The sequence below is a fragment of the Rhinolophus sinicus genome, linkage group LG06 (genome assembly GCF_036562045.2).
Source record: "Rhinolophus sinicus isolate RSC01 linkage group LG06, ASM3656204v1, whole genome shotgun sequence".
NCBI classification, from domain to species: Eukaryota; Metazoa; Chordata; class Mammalia; order Chiroptera; family Rhinolophidae; genus Rhinolophus; species Rhinolophus sinicus.
In genome coordinates, this window is record NC_133756.1 from 164642708 (window position 1) to 164663199 (window position 20492).

At 60.2% G+C, this 20492-nt stretch overlaps 1 protein-coding gene across 3 annotated transcripts in view; it reads right to left on the reverse strand.

The window, feature by feature from the left end:
• Nucleotides 1-2480: 2480 nt before the first annotated feature.
• The window catches only part of KCNQ1 (potassium voltage-gated channel subfamily Q member 1), a 307207-nt gene continuing 289195 nt past the window's right edge, over nucleotides 2481-20492 (reverse strand). For all 3 annotated transcript variants that reach the window (XM_019713689.2, XM_019713688.2, XM_074336909.1), the window contains one exon: nucleotides 2481-3758. In XM_019713689.2, the coding sequence (XP_019569248.2) occupies nucleotides 3544-3758 (215 nt within the window). In that variant the 3' untranslated portion in view covers nucleotides 2481-3543. The remainder of the gene's footprint in view (nucleotides 3759-20492) is intronic.

A 20492-nucleotide genomic window follows, 5' to 3' on the forward strand; every position in this document is an offset into this window, starting at 1 on the left:
GACAAATACTCATGGATATTGTCAGCCAGGCGGCCAGGCAAGCCCACAAAGGGGCGGGGGAGGGGCCGTGAATGGGCCTGGCCTGCACATGCCACCGTTGCCCAGGCGACGGCCCTCTCCTGGAGAGGTCTGCTGGGCCATTGTCCGGGGCACACAGGACGTGTCATACACCAGATGGCCGTGTGCTGTCTAAGTCAGTTATCGGGGGACAGAGTGAAGGAATGCGGCCGGCGTGGTGGGCTGGGGCGCCATCTGTTCCTCAGGCCGTGGGCACCGGGCGAGCATTGAGCCCTCGGCTGGCTGGGCCCAGCCTCCACTGCGGGCTTTAATTAGCTAATTCCATAATTGGGCTTTATTTCAGGTAAATTGCATTTCACACCCGAGAGGGCTGCAATGGCCTGTCCAGGAGTGAAGCACTCGGGTACTTTGTGCACAGTTGATAATACGGGAAACAAAGAAGGCTGGGTGCAGGGGCCGTGCCCTGCCCAGATGGGCGGCCGTCGGAGGGAGAGCACCATGGGCTGGGGGCCGGGGTTCCTGTGCTGCTGAGGCCTGGGCCTGGGGCTCCACGAAGGGCCCTGCTCTCCAGCCAGCTTCCTGGGGTTTCTGCAAATATTTACCTAACAAGGAAACAACAGCTTTTGCCTTTCCAGTAATTGTTGCTCCCGCCCCTCCCCCGTGGGTACCGGCTGGGGGGGCCCCAGGCCCTGCGCTGCCCACCTCCCCTCCCCCGACATTGACCAGCCCCTACAGTGGGAGCCAGGGCTGGGTTCTAGGGAGCCCCTGGGAGGCACAGACTCAGTGGGGCTCAGCAGAGTGGGCCCCAGGGCCTTCCCCTCCCACGGGACCAACTCTATATGGAAACCTGGCTCCCCATCCTGATGCTAGCTGTCCGCTGCTTCCAGTGACCTGGGGACAGCCCTGTCCTCGAAATCTCAGATGCCCCTAGCCCTGATGGCGTGGGAATTGGGGTGGGCTCCGGAGGGAGCAGCAGTCCCAAAGGGTGGAGGATAGTCCGAAGGTGTACAGAGCAGACCCCACCCCCGCGGGCCCTGGCGGAGTGTATCTGTCCCTGTGAGCTGAGTGGGGTATGGGGAGCCTTGCAGAGCATCGGGGTGCCCGTGGGGCAGGGTGAGGGTGGGATGGCACCCACCTGGCATATGCCTAACCTGCTAGGAGCTACACAGGCCCGAGGGCACACTGTGTTACTGAGGGGGAGACTGAGGCCTAGATAGGGGCAGGCATGCCTGTGTGGTGGCCTCCCCTGCACCCCACTCCAATCAGGATACATCTGTCCATCTCAAGCTCCTTAAGGATCCCGGGGATGGGCCTGGATGGGCCCCGTTCTCATGGTGGGCCTCATGGGCCCTCAGACCAGGGCCAGCCTGGCGTGGGACAGGCCCAAGTGTGTCCCCTAAGGTGGCTGGCTGCCCAGGGTGCAGACTGTAGCCCCATCGCCCACAGACGCAGCCAGGCCAGGCCCTGGTCTGATTGCTGGGCCCTGAAGAGTTGCCCACCTCCGCAGAGACTGCTGTGAAAAGGGCAGTGACCATATCTTGACCATACCCGGTGGCCAGGGCCACCCCAGGGGGAAGCCCTCGGGTCACGAGAGGCCCAGTCAGGAGGGCTGCTGAGCTGACCCATAGCCTTGGGGTCTTGCAGCCTCTCTGAGCCCTTGAACTCTGGCCCCTCCTCTGTGAAGCAGACGGTGAGTTGCTGTTTAGCAGCTACTGGGCACCTGCCTTCAGGGAGACTGCAGGGGTCCCTCCCAAGAGGGAGGCCTTGGGGGGCTCCAGGCAGAGCCTGTGGGAAAGGAAACTGGGCCCAGGAGGAGGTGGGGGCAGCAGTGGGAGGCAGGCAGGGGAAGGCAGGGTACTGCCCTGTCCACACCAAGCCCCAGGGCTCAGGAAGTTAGGTAGAGCTGGCATGTGGGATGCGGGCATGGACGACAGGGTCCCCGAGCTCTGTCCCCACCTGCTCACCCCTGTCCCCTCAAAGGCAGCTCTGTCACAAGGCCTAGAGGGGTGCTTGGGAGGGGCTGTCAGGGAGAGCTTGCTGCAGTAGGGGCTTTGAGCTGGGCCATGGACCAAGGGTGTGATTTCAGCAGATGAGGGGTGGGTGCGTAGGAAGAACATTCCAGCAAGAGCAGAGGCTGGGCTGGGAGGACGGGCTGTGTTTTTAGCCACCTTTTTTCCCTCCTCTCTGCTCATGTGGGCAGAGCCGACCACGGTGCTGGCTACGGGGACAGGGGCAGGAATGGTCTGCCTTCCAGGCACGTCTGGGTCACTGGTGAGACCCTGCCCCGAGGACCCCAGGCCAGCGAGCTGGGGGCTCCTGGGCCACCTCCCCCACCTGGGCAGGTGCAGACAGTGAGGGAGCGCTGGTGTGTTGAGGGATGAGGGTGGCAGCTCTGAGGGAAGATGAGGTTGTCCCACAGATGGATCCTCTCCAGAAATCAAGGTGAGAGAAGAGCCGACACCAACCCGTGACCCACATTTATTAGGAAAAGCCAGCACAAGAAAGAATCAAAATCACACCGTGAAACTCATTAAAACACAGATTCCAAATCACCACAAATTATTCTGATTTCTGTGAGATGCGATGCCCAGGATAAGCCCCCGTCCTGTGGGGGGACTGACACCCTCGTGCTCCCCCAGGGCTCAGCAGCTGACAGTTCTGTGCGTCTATCCAGCTGTTCGGACCAGGCAGGGAGCTGGAGGCAGGAGCTGCATGTGAATGGGGTTGGGGGCCCCCCCTCTTCTCTCTGGAATGGGTAGGAGAAGCTGCCAGTCTAAAGTGGGGGGCCTGTCCACCCCCATTCCGCCGGTGGACATTCTACCCCCAGTGAAGAGCTCTGGGGACAGTGGGCCCGTCCTTCCCACGTGAAGCTGTGGCGTCAGGATAAGCCCCACAGTTCCTGGCCCATTGAGTCACCATCAGTGGAGACTGAGGGTCACAGCCCAGGCCTGGGCCCCCTGAGCAGGGCTCACGGGCATCCTGTTTGGCATGGGCTGGGCCTGCCCTGCCCTGCCTGTCTCCTCCCTGGGTCCACCTGGGTTCTCGTTTCCAGGCCAGGCGTGTGGTCCCCACAGGCCGTGTCTAAGCTGTCTCTTGGTCTCCCCTCAGGGAGGCCCAGGGGTCTACCAGGGCAGGCCTGCACGTACCTGGCCTGCTTCCTGCCTTATGTGGGACAGACCAAGTGCCAGGGTGCCCAGCCCTGGGTGCCAGCCTGACCACCTGCCACAGTGTCCCGACCACCACGCAAGCAATGTGGGGGGCCAGAGTCTCAGAGCTGAGACGGGGTTCCCACACCCAGCCAAGTTCTAGTACCCACTGGCTGGGAAGAGCTGGCCTCAGCGAACCCCCAAGCCTGGGCTCGTGGGGCAGCGTGGCCCACGGGTGTCTGGGGCCTGGGAGGGAAGAGGTGCTCAAGGAGACGGTCAGCGGCCTGATGGGCGCCCCTGCTGAGTGGCAGGCGGGGCAGGTGGGCGGGTGCCTCTGGGCCGCCCCACTCAGGCCCCAGGCCCCCATCAGGACCCCTCATCAGGGCCCCGGCAGGGCACGGTCAGCTGTTCGTAGGTGGGCAGGGCATTGCTGGGCAGAAAGAGCTCTGGGCTGATGGGGCCACGGCAGGCCTGGACTACTTGGGCCCCGCCCCCGCTGGGGGGCCGGCCCCCCGGGGGGCTGCCCTGGTGCAAGGACAGAAGCTGGTGAAGCATGTCGGTGATGAGCAGCAGCCTCTGGTCCAGCTGTGTCACCTGTGGGGACAAGAGCAGAGTGAGTCGGGCAGTGGCGGAGGAAAGGAGGTGGCCGGGTCATCCACACATGTGGGCCCAGCAGCAAGAGCACAGGGCGGCTGTAGGGAACAGTGTGGCGTGGGGGGAAAAGCCATGAAGATGACTCTGCAGAGGGAACTGTGCAGCCGAGGGCAGCGCAGGAAGAGCGGGCTGTGGCCGTCAGTCCGCCTGGACACACATACTTGTGTGATGTGTAGTCCCCGGCCACCCGGGCCAGCCTGCGTCTGGACCCACCTGGGCCCTCCTGCGGGCCCCAGGACCAGGTGGAGTGGGCTGCTGGCTGGCAGGATGGCCCCGGGGAAGATGCTGCTGGCTGAAGAGGCCTGTGTGGGGCTGGAAGCCCAGTAGCTGGTCCCGAGGGGGACCCAGGCCAGGCTTCAGCAGTAGGTGTGACAGTCAAGAACGCTCCCCTTACAATGGATGCTGAACTGGGCAGGGAGGACATGAGAAGAGGGGTGTCTCTTGGGGAGCCAGGGCAGGCGGTTCCTTAACCTGAGACCCCTGAGGCACATAGGGCAGGATGGGCCCTGAAGGTGCGTCCCAGCAGCCCTACTTTCCCCACCCCTCCTGTCAGAATGGCTGCCTGTGGGGGGGGTGCTGTGCCCCTCCCCAGAGGCCAACACCCAGGCAATGCGCTGGGGATAGTCTGAGATCCACCTGTCCCAGGCCTCCCCACGGACAGCTGCAATCTGAGGTCCCACACCCAGGCCAGGGGGGCTTAACCTTCTATTTCCTTAGACAAAGCTGATGCGGGAGCCCAGGCTATAAATAATGGGAAGGGGTGCAGGGCTTCTCTGGTGGGGCCTGGGGCCATTCACTCAGCCTCCCCAATTTCCCCAGATGCCTGCCCAGCACCCCAGTTCTCTGCAGAGCTGTTTGGAAGCCACCGACGAGGCTTATATCCCCCCCCACAGGAGGAGAAGGGTCTTGCTCAGGGTCACCAGCTGGGTCCCCTGCTTCTCCATCTCACCCCTGTAGCCCCCCATCCCCAGTGTTGGGCAGGGAGGGGGCGAGAGCAGGGGGTCTGAGCTGGGCTCAGAGGCTGGGCAAACACTCAGTGAGCAAGGCAGGAGGGAACGTGGGAAGCGGACTTGCTCACACCTGAATTCCCCCCGCCCCGGCCAAGACCCCCGGGGCTCCCTCTGCAGCACATCAGCCTCCTCAGTCCCACCGCCTGCTTGTGCCCTGGGAGGCCGGTGGGGGTCACCTGGGCTTTGGAGCCCACCTGGGCTCCCTGGGCCCCGCATGATGGTTGCCTTAACCAACGCTGGTACAGGCATGGCCGACTGTCTCTCAACTGTACAGGCCCCAGCTCCAAGCATCGATTGGTTTGGCATCAATTAAAGCACCAAATACATTACAGAAGAAAATTTGTGGTTTCATAAATTTTCACTTTACGGCACTTGAACATCTGTTGATGTCTCCAGATGTGCAAGTGGGTATGGAAGGCTTTATGGGGTGTTCTTGGGAAAAAGGAAACGGCCGGGTGGTTGGGGTGCAGAAACGGTGGGGGCTCCCGGGCGTGTCTCGAGAAGCGGCTTGGTTCTGGGCCACCTCGGGGAGTGAGCAGGAGGCCTGGTGAACAGAGGGTGGGCCAAGCCTTGGGGAGCCCTCCCAGCCCCACCTCCCTCCTGGAGCTTCGGCCTGACCTTGGTGCCACACACCACCTGGGGGATGCCTGGTGCCCCCCACCACAGCCGGCTCTGGGCTCCCTGAGTTTGCCATGCACTGCCCAGCCCCCAGGGCCCTGTCGTGGCCCCTGCCCAGCACACATGGGTCTCCATCCTATCCCCTTCAATGACAGATCACGTGGCCCTGTGGTGTGGGGTGAGCCGTGGTCAGGCTGGTCTGGGAGGCCTAGTCAGATCCCATGCTGACACCTGGGTGATGTGCCTTCCTTTCTGGAAAGTGGGAACCAGGCCCTCCCTCTGTGGGCTGTCTTGGGCGTGGAGTAAGACAGCACATACAGCGTGGGGGTGGGGTCTCAGGGTGGAACCCTGGCTCTCGGAGCAGCCCCTTGGCAGGGGCCTCCTTTGCCCAGGCCTGTGGGCAGCCCTGAGGGCTGCTGTGCCTGGAGGGCCCTGGGCCAGGGCTCCTGTGGTGGCTCCTCCTGGGTCTCCATCACGTCTCAGAGACATGGCCCCTGAAGACGCCTCACCTTTTCAGGCCGGAGCACAGAGCACCTTCATTGATTGTGACACCAGATGAGCAGGAGGCAGTGGCCTTGGGGAAACCCCAGCCACAGGGAGGTGCAACTGCGGGGCAGGTGCCCAGGGCAGCTCTGCCCTCCTCGGGGGATGGGGACCGTGTTCGCCAGGAGCTGCTGCAACAGATGAGTTTTGGGGATCTCGTCCTTATTAGCAATTTGATAGTGACCAGAAGGGCAAGGCCAACAAAAGCTCCCTTGTTTCTCTGCCTCTACTCACCAAATTAATAACCATAAGAAGACTTATGCAGCCCTCGGAAGAGAAAAAAGCAATTAGAATAACAGCTAGTTAGAGAGCCCCGGGCGGCTGGTGATCAAACCCACGGCCACCGGCTTCCTGTTTGATGTGGTTATGAATTTGTTTTCAAAAGAAAATCTTGAAAAAGAGTCTTTCAGGGGAAATTTTTGTAGAACCTGCTCAGCCTTGATCCCGGCTCTGGACCTGATGCCGACGACAGCCCTGGCAGGGGAGATGGGCACCAAGGCCTGGGGTGCGAGGGGTGGGCGGAGCCCGGGGTGCCTGTGAGCCAGCATCTGAATGTGGGCAGGGCCTCCTCTCAGAACAGCCCAGGGCCCTTCCGAGGGTCACAGGCGGAGGTCACCTGAGCCCTCCACTAGTGTGTAGACTGGCCTGGCCCAATGGCCACTGAGCCGTTCTCAGGAGCGATACTCAGAATGTTGATCACTGGGTGCAGAGCTGGGCTGCAGGGACTTGGGGGCTCCAGGCTCCGGGCAGGGCACGCAGGGGCCCACCTTCTCCCTGCTGCCCTGGCCGCAGGCCTGTAGCACCTGTGTGCCCAGCATGGCCCTCTGCCACTCCTGCGCCCATCAGACGAGTGGTACAGCTGAGGCCTGGAGGGCCGAGTGGGCCTTGAGTCCCCGGACACAGCTCGGGGGATGGGGTGGGGCCAGCACAAGCTGGGGGCAGGTCCCGGCGGGCTCCTGAGAAGGACCCTCAGGCTGCTGCCCGCCCAGCACCCACTCTGGCCAGCTCAGGAGGGAGCCCCATGCTGGAGAGCTCAGGGCAGAAGCCCGCATCCCTTGTCCTGGGCCCCAGCCACACCTCAAAGTCCCATGGGTGGGCAGTGCCACCCTGCCAGCCCTCTCGAACATACAGAGTTCGTGAGAAGCCCCCAGCACAGGCTCCGGCAAGTGACCTGTGACTGGTGGATAGGAGTGCCTGTGCCTGCCGTCATGAAAGAGCCTGGCCACCTGCTGGTGTCACCACAGGCGTTTGGGCCACACCAGGCCACAGGCTCGGACATCAGCCCTGCTGGATACAGGAAGGACTGAATCTGACTGAGGTGACACTGCCACCCTGCATGGCTGCATGCCTGCTGAGCAGGTTTCAGGTGGTGGTGCTGGGCCTTCTTGGGGGCTTCCAGGTTCTCCATCTCCATGGAAGACCAGTTTATCCCCCACCATGGAGAACAGCCCTCGCTTGGCAAGCTGCTGCTGCTGGGTCAGGGAGGGTGGTAGGTGTCAGTGACCCATGACCTTTGCCCCCTGTGCCCTCTGGCACAGGCAGGTGTAGCTGAGCTCCCACTTTTAGGGCAATGGCTATCACCGAGACAAACTACACAGGGAGAGGCACTGGATGCATTACAGAACCCTCCAGTGACCATGGCAGGAGGAGGGCCACCCTGAAGTAACAGACATGGTCTGATGGCCTCTGGACCCGAAGTACCCAGGCTCAGGCCAGGGACGCACCCAGGACCTGCATGTCCGGCTCTGTGGCGCCTCGGGCCTGAACTCAGATCATGGAACCACAGTTTTCTTGCATCTCAGTTTACGTCTCTCCATCTCTCTACACCCATACGGTTCCTTCCAGTTTCCCTCATCTCAGGAAAAGGCTCCAAATCTCAGCCTCACGCTCCACATTCTGCCCATCAGCAGAGCCTGGGAGATCCCTGCCTGCCCTTTACGGCTCCAGCCTGGACCAGGGTGCCGTCCTCTGTTGCTGGGACTGCTCCAGTAGCCTGCCAGCCAGCCTTCCTCCCCCCACAGCATACTTCTGCAAGGTGGTCCTTTCAAAACACACACCAGGTCGTGTCACTGCCTGCTCAGACCTTCCTGACCTCCACCCCACCCCCCGAGAAGCCCGAGTCCCTTTTGTGGCCCCCAGACCTGTCCCCTTTTGCTCTCTGGCCTCCCTCCTGTTCACTCTGTTCCAGGCCTCTCTGCTGGTCCTCACACATGGTGGCCTTTGTCCCTGCTGTTCCCACTACCTGTCCCAGTCACTACCCCACCCCCACCCTCAGGTCTCACCCCCGTCACTGCTCTGAGGCCACCCCTCCCTCTGCCAAGACCCTTCCACCCCCCTGAGCAGCCCTGGTTTTCTCCAAGGCACCGGGGGTACAGTTGTGTCTGCTTATTCCTTAGCTTTTCCTCACTAAATTCGTGTCTAGGAGCCGGGCTCCTCCGCCCGTCCTTGCCAGCACTGGAGGGGCCCAGTTCATGTTTGTGGAGTAAACACAGCGGGTGCGACACGGCCCAGCACCTTGACTCCACAGCTCTGCAGGAGACCCTCTCGCCAAGGGGGAGGGGAGGCTGGTGCAGGGTACTGTCTGCCTGCAGTGAGCTGTGCTGGGGGGTCCCCCCCACCACAGGCACCCTGGCCCAGCCCCGCCCCAGAGCACACACAGCCTGTGGGCCCTGCCCCTGGCGCTGGGCCTCTGTGGCTCCTAGGGCTTGGGAACGCCCCTCCCCCACGACAAGAACTCCGGAATAACACCCATAAATCACTCTTTCGTTAGGGCCCCTTGGGGCTGGATGGTCTTCCAGAGCTGGGTATGAGTGGAAATAGGTCACAGCGCTTCATAACGTTGAAATTTATGGCAGGAGACGGTGTAATTGTGTTTATGACTTTGTTTTAGTACTTTAGCTCTTGGAGAAGAATCAACGTGTTTCTAGCCGCTGAGGTTTTACTGCCAGTCCCCAGGGCAGCCGCTCTCTCTGCAGGGGCTCTCTGTCCCGTGGCGGGGAGAGGGCCGCAGGGCCGCTGCACACGTGTGCTGTGGCCGAGGTGGGCACGCACACAGTGTGTCTGCGTGAGTGCAGGCCCCCGCCTGTGTGGGAGGCCCGGCGTGGGGACATTTTGGGCATGCTAGCACATGTGGACAGCATAGCAGTGGGTCTGGGTCATGGGCGGTGGGGGGAGGACTCAGGCACATGGACAGACTGCCTGGGTTCATGTCCTACCTCGTTTCAGGCTGACCGATGACGGGGGTGTCTCAGGGTCATCATCACAAGCCACATCGGGCTGGCACAACCCCACACACCCAGCCCTAGGACCCCCTCCAGTGGCACAATGGCCTCTGAGTGACATGCTCGTCCCCCTGCCACTGTCTCTGGGCCGCAGCCGTGCTGAGCTGCTCCCGCTGACCTGAGCCATCTCCCTCCACAGACTCCCAGTGCACCGGAGTCTGAGAGTGCTCAGTCCTCTGCTCAGCACTCTGAGAAGATCCCCTCTGAGCTCTGAACAAAAGACAAGTCCTCCCATGGGCCATGGGGCACTGCGTGTGTGACCCAAGCCCTGTCACCCCAGATAGCTCCTGCCTGGGGCCCCCAGTCCGTCCCCACTCCTGCCCCTTCTCTCCACCGCCCGCGGGAACGCAGTGCTGGGTTCTCCGGCGGCTCGGGCCCTCGCCTTGTCCACATTTCTGCTCGTCTGCTTCTCCATTAGGCCTCCCTGGGCTCCGTGCTGAGCACAGCAACCGGCCCCCCAGCCCCGGCCCTGCATCTACCTTTCCTTCCTCCAGAACTCACACCTATGTTGCAGGCTTATTAATTATGTCTTTTGTCTCTTGTTGCCCCACCCCTCACCCCCCAGGACAGAGGCCCCAGGAGGTGTGTGGGTGCCTTGTCCACACATGTGCTCAATCCTGGGCACGTAGCTGCTGCGTCCCTCCCCTGCTTCTCTGTCGGCCCAGCATGTGTGTGCAGAGTAACACCCCCACGACCTCACCAAGGCCGCCTCTGTGTGGACGCAGGAGGGCTTCAGGGAGGACAAGGCTCAGAGGACAGAGGTTACAGACGGGGTCAGTGGCAGAATCAGGGGCTGCAGGTGGGAGCCCCACTGCACACCTCCCCCTAGAAGGGGCCTGGGCAGACACCTGGTGGGGGGCTGGGGGAGACTCCTGCCCAGGATGAGCAGGCCTCAGGCCCCCTGGATGGGCTGCCCGGGGCCTCAGGGGGGTGCTGCTTGTGGGGGCCAAGCTGGGGCGGCTGCTCGCCCTGCCCACATTGCGGAGCCCCAGGCCGGGCCGGGCAGGCGGGAATGTAGGGCAGGCTGGAAAAAGGCACTGGAAGCCGAGAGGCCGTGTTTGTGTTGGCGGCTGGCGGAGGCCCCACCTGCATTTGATTCTTCCCCCTTCCCCTCCCTTGCTGCCCCTCTGCTGAGCCCAAAGTCCCGGAAGCCAGGGGGACGCCCAGCAGAACACTGTATCTGGAGTCAGTGAGCACTTGGCCTCTGCAGCCAAACCCCAGGTCCGGGTGGGCAGGCGTGTGGGTGACACACAGCCCAGTGATGGTGGACAGGTGGGCGGGGCAGCCCATTGGCGGTGTGGTCACTCTTCCATCTGCCACTGGCTTCTTCCACCAGGCTCTGCTGCCCCCTGCTCCCCACAACTTGGCCAGGACCCCTCAGCCCACCAGTCCCCAGGCCAGCTAGCAGTGCCCTCCAGGCTCGGCTTCCACTCCCTGCAGCTCTCCATGCCAGCAGGCTGCCCCAGGGTCCTGCCCTGAGTGAAACCCCTACAGGTCTCTGAGTGAGCTCAGGGTACACAGCCCGGCCCTGGCCATATTCTTCACGGTCTGGGCCCTGTGTCCCACTCAGCCACTGCCCCTTCATGCCCTGCAAGGGCTTCTTCCAGCTCCTTGCATGTGCCCCATCCCTCCCTGCCTCAGGACCTTTGCACCAGCTGGCCCCACTCCCTGAAACAACCCACTCTTTCTTGAGCCAGCAGACCCTTCTCATTCTTCAGGCTCCAAGGTGAGGGTCTCCTCTTTAGAAGTGCTCCCTCCTGCTCCTCCCTCTTGGTTTGTCTGCCATCACCTCCAGCTCTGCCGGGTACCACTTGCATTGTTTACTTCTTAAATGTCTGCCTTTCTGAAAGCAGGGACACTGCTAGGCCATCCATGACCCCTCACCGACTAGGTGATTTTGGCTTCTGTCACCTCCCTAGCAGGGAGGGGACAGCTAGTCTGTCCTGTAGCTAGGGCAGCTGTGGGGGTCACGTGTGAGAATAGAGGTCCATGTGTCTGTGGTCACAGACAGGGGGCAGGGTCCAGCTCCCCTGGGCAGCTCCTCTGGCCTGTGGGGGATTCAGGGGAAGAAGGCCCCAGTGTGTCCTCCAGTTCCCCGCCACTTCATAGCTGCCTCTGACCACTTCCCTGTCCCCCAAGATTGGCTGTCCCCATAGCCTGGTGGATTTTCTCTCCACTCTCCTCTCAGGCCAATCTTGGTTTCCCCCCACTCAGCCTGGGGCCATGTCCTTTCTCCCGACACTCAAACAACAGCTTCTCAGGCTGCCCTTGACTGCACATATCCCCAAGCTTCTTCCCTGGATGACTGGGGGCTGCGGACCCCAACCCCATCTGCCCACCGCACCTGCCTCCAGTAGTGCCCGCTATGCCCCCTCTCCAACCTACACGCTCTGCCCAGCTGGAGTTCTTGTTTTTAAATGAGCCTGTTTACAAGGTTTTGCACGAAATTTAAGTACTCTTCGAAAACATTCTCTCTCTCAAAAGTAAAAACATTTCAAAGAAACATCCCCTTTGACCCAGCCAGCCTCGCTCTGGTCGCCTCCTCTCCCAGGTAACCGGCTGAGCTATCTGCTGTTTATGCTTCCAGCTATTTCGAAACACAGCTTGGGCACGTGATACAGTATCCATCGAGCGCTTTAGTGTAAATGGTAACATGAGACAGCCGTTCTCTACTTGCTTGTTTTCACTCAACACAGGTTCTGAGGCTGCCGTGTTGAAACACGTCGTCCGCAGAGCCTGCTCCTGGGGGTGGGGGGCTCAAAGCCAGCCTTTCCATGGCGCTCTGGAAGCCTCACGTGGCTGGTGTCCATTGGCAGTCAGGAGGGCCAAGCGCTCCCCAGGCAGGCACCCCTGTGTGGGGAGGGGCTGCTGCTCTGGAATGGGTCTCGGTGCCTGTGGCCAAGGCCAAGGCCGAGCTGGGCAGTGACCCTTCCTCGGGGCTCCCCCACCCCCGCCACCTTTCTGTTCTCACGGCCCTTTCCTTGCCCAAGGGCTCAGGGTCAGCTTTTGACTGATGTCCTCACCCTTCCCTCTCAGCCGAAGGTTTCCAGCCACCCTGCATGTCGGGTGAGGTCCTCCTGCTTTGCCTCGCTGCTTCCAGACCATTCTCTCACCTCCTTCCCAACGCCCCGGCCCAGTTTTCTGAAGATTTGAGCCCTGTGCCCACTCCCCCCCCAGAATTCCTTTGTACACCCTTGGTGGTTTTCAAACTGCTCAGCCGTCTGGCTCCCAGGTTCTCACTCTCACCTACCAGGGTCCTGCCCTCCACCCTCGGCCACCCTCCCATGGTCACCCTCTGGTCAGCCCACAGCTGCCCCTTCTCGGGGAGCTCTGTCCGTTCCCCTATTGTGTTCTAACATGCCCTGACCTCCAACTGAGCCCCCTGTGTCCTTCAGCTGCCCCCACATTTTTCCCGCTCCACGGCCACCCATTAGGTCACGTCCAGGGGATGCCTGAACCCCCGGCCCCTCGGCTGAGCCACATGATTTGCGGGTGCACCTCCCTGGACAGTCTGGACCTGTGCCTGAGCTGGTGACAGTCCTGCAGCCCAGGGTCTCCCCTGACTTCAGGGCAGGAGGCTTGGGGGGCCCAGCTCTGCCCACCGGCCACCCTGCTGCCTTCTTGGTCCACCCACTCACCTCCCTCTTGTCCGCTGCCTCCCCCAGAGTCCTGTACCCCCTTTTCCACTCCACCCCCCCGCTGACCTGGAGGAGAGGAGCCGCGGTCTGTCCTGCCCCCCAGGACTGTCAGGCTGCCGTCAAAACCCCTCCCAGTGGCCAGACGGCTCAGCCATGTCCCCTCTCCCCAGGTCACTGCAGACTGCTCCCTGCCAGCTGTGTTCCTGCTAGTTTTCCCAGCCCCCAGCAACAAAACAAGCAAACCCTCTCTCGGCTTTTCCACCTGTGGCCGCCACCCTGTCTCTGCATGGAGATGTCGTCTACTGCTCTCTGGGCCCAGGCCAGGCAATACCCGCCACGTTCCAGGGACCCCGCCTGTACATCTACCCCTGGGTCCCCGAGTCATGCTGGCCCGCCTGTGGGGCTGCCTCATCAGGGTGTCTCAAGGCCCTTAGATGCAGTGCATCTTTTCTGGACCTCCCGTCTCTCCCCAGTCTGTGCCTCTCATGCTTTACCTGCTCAGTGAAGAGGTCAGGCTGGAAACCCTGGGGTCTCCCTGACTCCTTTCTCTCACACCTCTCATCTGACCAGAGGAGGCACCCAACATGGTCATGGCTGGAGCCCTTTAGGGCCCAGCAAATCCATCTAGAATCTGAGCCTCCTCCCAGCCCTGAACCCACTGCCCTGGGCCGAGCCACTAGCATCTCCCAGATGCCACAGTGGCCTGCCACCTGCCTTCCACAGCCACTCTTAGGCCACAGGAGAGGGACACTAAAATGGGGGCTCCCCACTCCCTCAGAGCCAAGGGCAGGGTCACTGCCGTGGCTCTGAGGCCCATTACACTCTGGCTGTGCCCTCCCCTCGGACCCCGCTCGCTCCGTCCAGCCCACTTCTGCCTCAGTCCCTTTGCACCTGCTGCTCCTGGGAGGAGGGCTCTTTCTCTACGGGCTTCAGGCTGCTTCTGTCCTCCTTTAAGTGTTTACTTAAATGCCCCTCTCAGGGCCACCCGGCCTGCCGGCGACGCTCTCTGCTGTCCTCTGCTTAGCGCTTAATCACCGTTTTGCTGACTTGTCTCATTTCTGGTCTCTGTGCCCGGTGGATGGTCAGCTCCTTAAGGGCAGGGCTTCTGTTTTGTTGCCTGGCATCTGCTAGCCCTGTGCCTGGCACACAGTAGGTGCTCGGCAAAGGTTGGCAGAGTGAGTGGATAACCACCCAGAGGCCAGAACTGTCCAGGGCAGCCCCAGGTGGGGTGACCAGCACAGGGGCCGTGGGGCTTGGCCTGTGTGTGTGTGTGTGTTTGGACATGTGTGTGTGTTTGGGCACATGCAGACTTCCCTCAGAGCTATGCTGGGCCCTACATTGGGAGTGTGTGAAAGCTGGGAGCTGGCAGGTGGAGCAGAATCCGGGGATGGTGGCAGGGACTGGGGGGCCAGAGAGCTGGGTTCAGGCTGGCCCAGGTGGGGAGGGGGCTCAGCTTGGGGTGGGTGCTGCCCCGTGGGTCTGGGCACCTCACCATGACCCGCCCGATGCAGACACACAGCAGATGCTCAGGTGCTATGTGTTGGGGGGACTGAGGCCTCTGCCCACATCTGCCCCAGGGGCCAAGCCCCACCCTGAGACTGACTGTCCAGAAAGTGGGTGAGGAGGGGGCGAGCAGGTGGGCAGGAAGGAAGTCACTGGGACTCCAGGCCAGGCCACGAGTGCTCCAGCCCCATCTGGACATATTTGGCAAGTCCTGCTCCCCTCTGTTCCCAGCACCCCTCCTTCTCAGGCCAGTCAACATCCCTCGCCCTCACCCAGTTTCCTGGGCCACCTTCTCCACTGTCACCTGTGGTTCCCTACCCCCGAGTGTGCTGGTCGCCAGCCTAGTCTCCGTCACATGCAAGTGTGGGACCTAGCCTTTGGTGACCTCTTCATCTCCGTAAAACGGCTGTGAAGCGGTTCTCCACGAGCAGACAGAGGTCAGACATGGCTGCCCTGTGACCCTGGCCAGTCCCTGGTCCTCCCTGCACTGCAGTCCCCTCCCCGTCACGGGGAGGGTGGTTCTTGGCCACTTATGTCACTGACGGACTACACAGTGCTGTGGTTGCCGTGGACAGGTGTGTGGGCAGACCTGCGGCATGGCAGGGTTGCCCAGGTGCCCACTCTGGGGCTCAGGTGACTCACTGACCTAGGTGAGGTCCTGGGGCAGGCAGGTCATAAACCCCAAGAGCTACAGGTTCCCGGTTGGTCACTGTCCTAGGGGGAGGAACCTCAGGAGGCTGGGATCTGCCCCCCATCTCCACCCAGGCTGGCTTCAGGTGAGGCTGGAGGCCACCAGGACCGAGAGGGACAGTCAGCCCCGCTCCCCGGGGCTCCAGGGTCCCCCCAGTCCCGTAGCTGTGATCATCACAGGGCTCTGCCTCCCTTGGGCCTCCGACCTGCTGGCTTCTCTGGAAGCCCACAGATGTCCCCACCGTTCGGGGAAGCGGGAGGGGCCCTGTCATCTGTAGTGTTGTGTGGCCCTCTCCCTGCATCGGTGCTCTAGGAGGCGTCATGTGTACCCCGTTCTCACCCTTCCCCCAAACCAGGAAGGCCCGGCAGCACCCCATGAACTTCCCGACTCTGAGACCTCATGGATGGTCTGGCCCCCACCTGGCGGGCAGGCCCTCACACAGCCCTCCCTGTGCAGGGAACAGCAACCTGTTCTACCCAGGAGGGTCTGTCCTCCACCAGCAGGCGTCTGCATGGGCACGCTGGGCTGGGGTGGGGAGAGGGGCTAGGACCAGGCCAAGTGCAAAAGCAGAGTAATGCTCTCCAGCAGGGTGTCTGTCCCCCACCCCATGACCTCCAAACTCACAACTCCCTGGCCAGGCCACCAGCAGCTTCTGTGCAGGTGACAATGCCACCTCTCACTGTCATCCCCTGCACTCTTGTCCCCACATCACTCCTGTGATCTTAGGATCCCCGGCCCTGACCCCTAGGTGTGTGGCTATGTGGCCAGGATGCTGAAGGGGACACATGTGGAGTGTCCTTGGGAGGTTGGAGGCCTCAGGACAACTGAGTAAAGGTGGGGGGGGGGTTCCCAGGAGGGCCCACAATGCTCGGAAGGTGAGCGGAAGTGTGGGGAGGCTTCCACCCAGGAAGGAGGCCCTGGGCTGGCAGGGGGCCTGCCTGGCCTGGGCTGACCTGAGGACTGATGAGAGATTCAGGCCCCATCCTGCGGCTCCCAGCCTGCCCTTCCTGCTCTTGGGACCGGGAGGAAGAGCTCTCTGGGACACCAGGCCCGGTGGGAGAACCCACGCTGACCAGACCGGGCGTGTTCTGCAGGCCTCCGGGAGGACCCAGGTCGCCTGTGGTCACAGCCTAAAGGCTCCCCATTAGGGCCTGGATCCGGGGGCCTTTGAGACCATCCTTGGTACCACTCAGGTCACAGCTCCAGGAGCCCCACCTGGGCAGGAGCCCATGTCCCTCTGTCCACCCGAGTTAAAGGTGGGGAGGGTGCACCCACCAGGGAACCCTCCTCTCATCGCTGCCCCATCCTGCACAGCCGCAGCCCCTAGCTACCCAGAGGGGTGCTGCCAGGGCCTGCCAATCCCAGTCTGCACATGCGGCATGAAGGGGCCGCCTGTCCTGCCTCCTCTCACTCACTCTCCCGAGCTTCCCAAACACCCTCCCGTTCCCCCATCAGAGCCCTGGCTCCTTGGCTACGCGGCTCCTCCTCCTCCTCACTAGGACGCTGGCGGACCTCCGCATTCTCCTGCATCAGCACTCTCCGTCTAACTTCAGTTTTCCCACCATCAGCAAGCAAGCCCATCTGAAGAGCTCCCATGGGCGCTAGGTTCCCCAGTTCCTGACCCACAAGCAACCAATCCCTCAACCCTCCTAGCTGGTTCCTGGCTTTACCCTGGTATTCAAAACCATGTGCTATTGCTATTCCTGGCATTTGCAGTTTTAGACATTACCTAGTGACTGACTAACACAGAAGACCAGAGATTAAGATTTCATTCTCACAGCCTCTCTCCCGGCCATGCCCCTACCCTCCCAATATAGTTATATTGCAATTCTAGGCTAAATAAATATTTCCTGTTTGCTTTTTATGTAAACATTATGTAACTTTATATCACTATGTAAATGCTGTTTTCCACTGAGTCATGTGGCTGTCTACAAGTTTTTGTTTTCCCTGGGGTTAAGAATTGCCTGTATGTTTTGCTTAGTTTTTAATGCACCTATCACTACATTCTTGAACTCTCTGCCAGAATTGTAAAACTTCTATTCCTCCTGTTGAGAACACCAGCAATCTATCAGCTTTATTATTTTTTTCTCCTAGAAGTTTCTTCCGGGAGTCCTAGAAGGATTAGCTGTCCTCCAGGCCTGCTGAATAGTCATAATGCAGGCACTTTCCTTAATCCTTGGTCTCTCTCTGTCTCTCTCTCTCTCTGTCTCTCTCTCTCTCTCTCTCTCTCTTTTTGGTGTTGGATTCCCTTGCTTCTTGGATCCTATTTTTCTCTTTCTTGGTTTTTCCCTCATTTTGCTGGAGTATATCCTCAAGTAACTTTCTGAGAAAAGGCATGTGATAGGTAAATCTTTTGATTGGGCATATCTGAAAATGCCTTTAATCTACTCTCGTAACTGAGAATTTGACTGGGTATGGAATTCTACATTGGAAATAGATTTTTTCCCCTCAGAAGTTTGAAGGCATTTCTCCATTCTGTGCTGGCTTCCTTCACTGCTGTGGAAAAGTCTGATGCCATTTGATTAGCTATTTTCTGCATGTGACCCACTTTCTCTATCTGGAAACTTAGGGTGTCCCCTTTATTGCTGGTGTTCTGAAATCACAATGATATACCCTCAATTCTTGGAATTGAGGAGGGAAAAAGGGAGGGGCCTTACTTTTTAGCATAAAAGCGGTCACTGATTCCACCTTGTTTTTATCACGAAAGCTTATTCTCCATCATAGATGCTCCTGGTGTCCCCAAATTCAGAACCTCTCCGGTTCAGCTTCTCTGGAGACTAAGCCTCCTGTCCTTGGCGGCACTGGTGGATGGAGAGACCCTGGCTTCACACATTGGGGCATACCTGATCTTCACTAAGTATCTTCCTGTCTGTAGTCCTGCCTAGTCCCAGCTTCGAGGATACCTGGGGCTCCCGTCCTCGAGTCTGTCCAGGGTTTGGGCTGGAAGCGGCCTCATTCTCAGTGGTTCTCCCGTCTGCAGCCTTGGAGTTGACATTCCACTGGTCCTTTTGCTGATACTTTTTGGTGTCTCTCTTGTCTCCTCCCCTGATTGCTTTAGCCTTGTTGATTTACACCTTAAAATTGTTTGATTTTAGTGGAGTTTGGAGAGGGTGGAAATAAACACGTGTGTTAATGTGCCATATTTAACCAGAGGTTGTACATTAACTTTTCATCCCTCTTCATCTGGGCTTTCATCCCTAGCATCCCATGGTTCCAGGTATCAGTGACCGCCCAGTGGCCACTTCATGCTGTCTTCTGTCTGGACTTCTCAGAGTTTTCCTTCGAGGGGGCGGGACCCTCACTGCTGAAGCCCTCCAGCTCCCAAGACCCACATACTGCTGGGTTTCTCTCCAAGTCTCCTCTGTGGCTCCCTTTTTCTGCTGGACATTGCATGGTGGCCATCTCTGCTATTGCACATCTGCAGGCGGGTATTCCTGCTGTTGCTGACCTCACCACGTCCACATGCTGGTGGTTCCTGGTTTGGACTCCCAGGGCCAAACATGCCATGGAAACCTGAGGCCCTGGCCTCACCACTTTAGTGTCTCAGAATCAACATGTCGTGTCCTCTCCATCGTCTTCATCCCAGGAAATGGCAGTGCCATGTGGCTGACTGCTCACAGCCGCATCCTCCTCCGACCTGAGGTCTTTCTATCTGGACCCCAAACCACATGTGCAATTGATGGCTGAGATGGCTAATTGTGGCAAATATGGCTAATTGTCTCCGTAGTCATTCTCTGCCTTTTTAACCAACAGAACCTGGGATTAAACAGGGTATTTGGTTGCCTGGAGTAGAGATTTGTTTTCCCAGGGGTCCTTGTAGTGACTTGGGGTGTGTGTTATGTTCTAGTCCGTGGAAATAAGGGGAACTGACAAAGGTGGCTTCTGTGCAGGGTTTTTGCCTCTTTCCTGCTGCTGGAATGCAGATGTGATGGCGACTGCAGGAGCAGCCCTCAGTGGCCATGGGCTAGAAGCCATGTGCTTCAGACAGTGAAGGAAACAGAAAACCCTGGGTCCTGCTGCAGTGCTGTGCACCCATCAACTTGGGGTGCTCCCGCTCTGCTGGAACCCCTTGCGGGGGGAAATTCTCTTTTGACTATTGTCTCAGAAAGAGCTGGACCAACCCCCTTGCCCTGAATCTAGTCCGTCATCTCTACCAACAGCTCGCTCTGTGTCCCCGGCACCCTACTCCATCCTTCACACAGCTCAGAAGCAGGTAAATCAGAGTGTGTCCCCTCTGGGCTCAGAGCTTAAAACCCTCTGACAGCTTCTCACTGACTGAAAACATGTCAGGCTGCTGGGCGCTGACCTGGTCCCTGCCGGCACCCCAGCCTCACCTCGGCCCACTCACCCACCCGAGTGCCACTGGCCTGGGTGCCGCTGACCCGAACACTCCAGGCTCTCTCACCGCAGGACCTCAGGACGGATGCTTCCTGCCCACAGTAGGCACTTAGTAAAGATGTGTTGAAAGACTTAGTGAAGGGGTGAGCGAGTGAGTCAATGCACACTTTAAAGCCAGAAAAGCACAGGAACCTTCTAAAGCCCAGGGCGGGGGGCCAGAGCCTAGTTGTCAGCAGCATGAGGCATCCAGAGGGGCTGAGGGTGGGTTGGGCCACCCTTCCCTGCTCCCGGACATTTGTCCAGCTATCCCCCCCGTTTGGTTTCTGCTGCAGTGTTACCTCCTCAGAGAATCCCATCCAGCACGGCTCCCTTGTCCCCACCCCACTTTCTTCCTCCTGGTCCTTGCTGCTCTGCAACTTGTGCCCCACCCCCACTGGCCTGCTGGCTTCTTGCCTGTCTCTCCCTGGACTGAGCTTCCTGAGGAAGGGGTTTGTGTGGCCTCCCAGCAGCCGGTGCCCCTCCAGGCACACAGTAGGCGCTTGAGTCACTGAGTCAGTGGATCCTTGGTGGAGGTGGGGCTGGGGTCCTCAGAGGAGAGGCACTCAGGGGAGCCCCAGTTATCCTACACCCCATCTGTTCTCCCCGGGGCCCAAGGGGGGTGGGCTGGGGTTGCTGGGCGAGCCCCACCCATGCCCCAGATCCATTTCCACACTGTGGGTACTCGGTGCAGACCTGCAGGGGTGTGAACTGTGGGAAAGCGGGGCGGGGGCGGGGGGAGGAGGGCTCTGAGGCGGGCCTGGCGCGCCCTCATCTCTGCTGTCCTCCCGGGTTTCCGTGACTGTCTGTGTGTAACCGCACGGTGGTTTCCATCGGCACTGCCAAGGGGCGGCTGCCGGGCCTGGCCACGGGTTCTGATCCCCGACAAGCCTGCTCTCTGTCAGGCAACCCTGGGAAGCTGGGGAGCACGGGGGCGGGGGGCCCAAAGAGTTAAGCTGCCCTCTACCATCCTGGTCTAAATTTCTTCATTTTCAAAGGCTGGGCCCTCTTTCCTT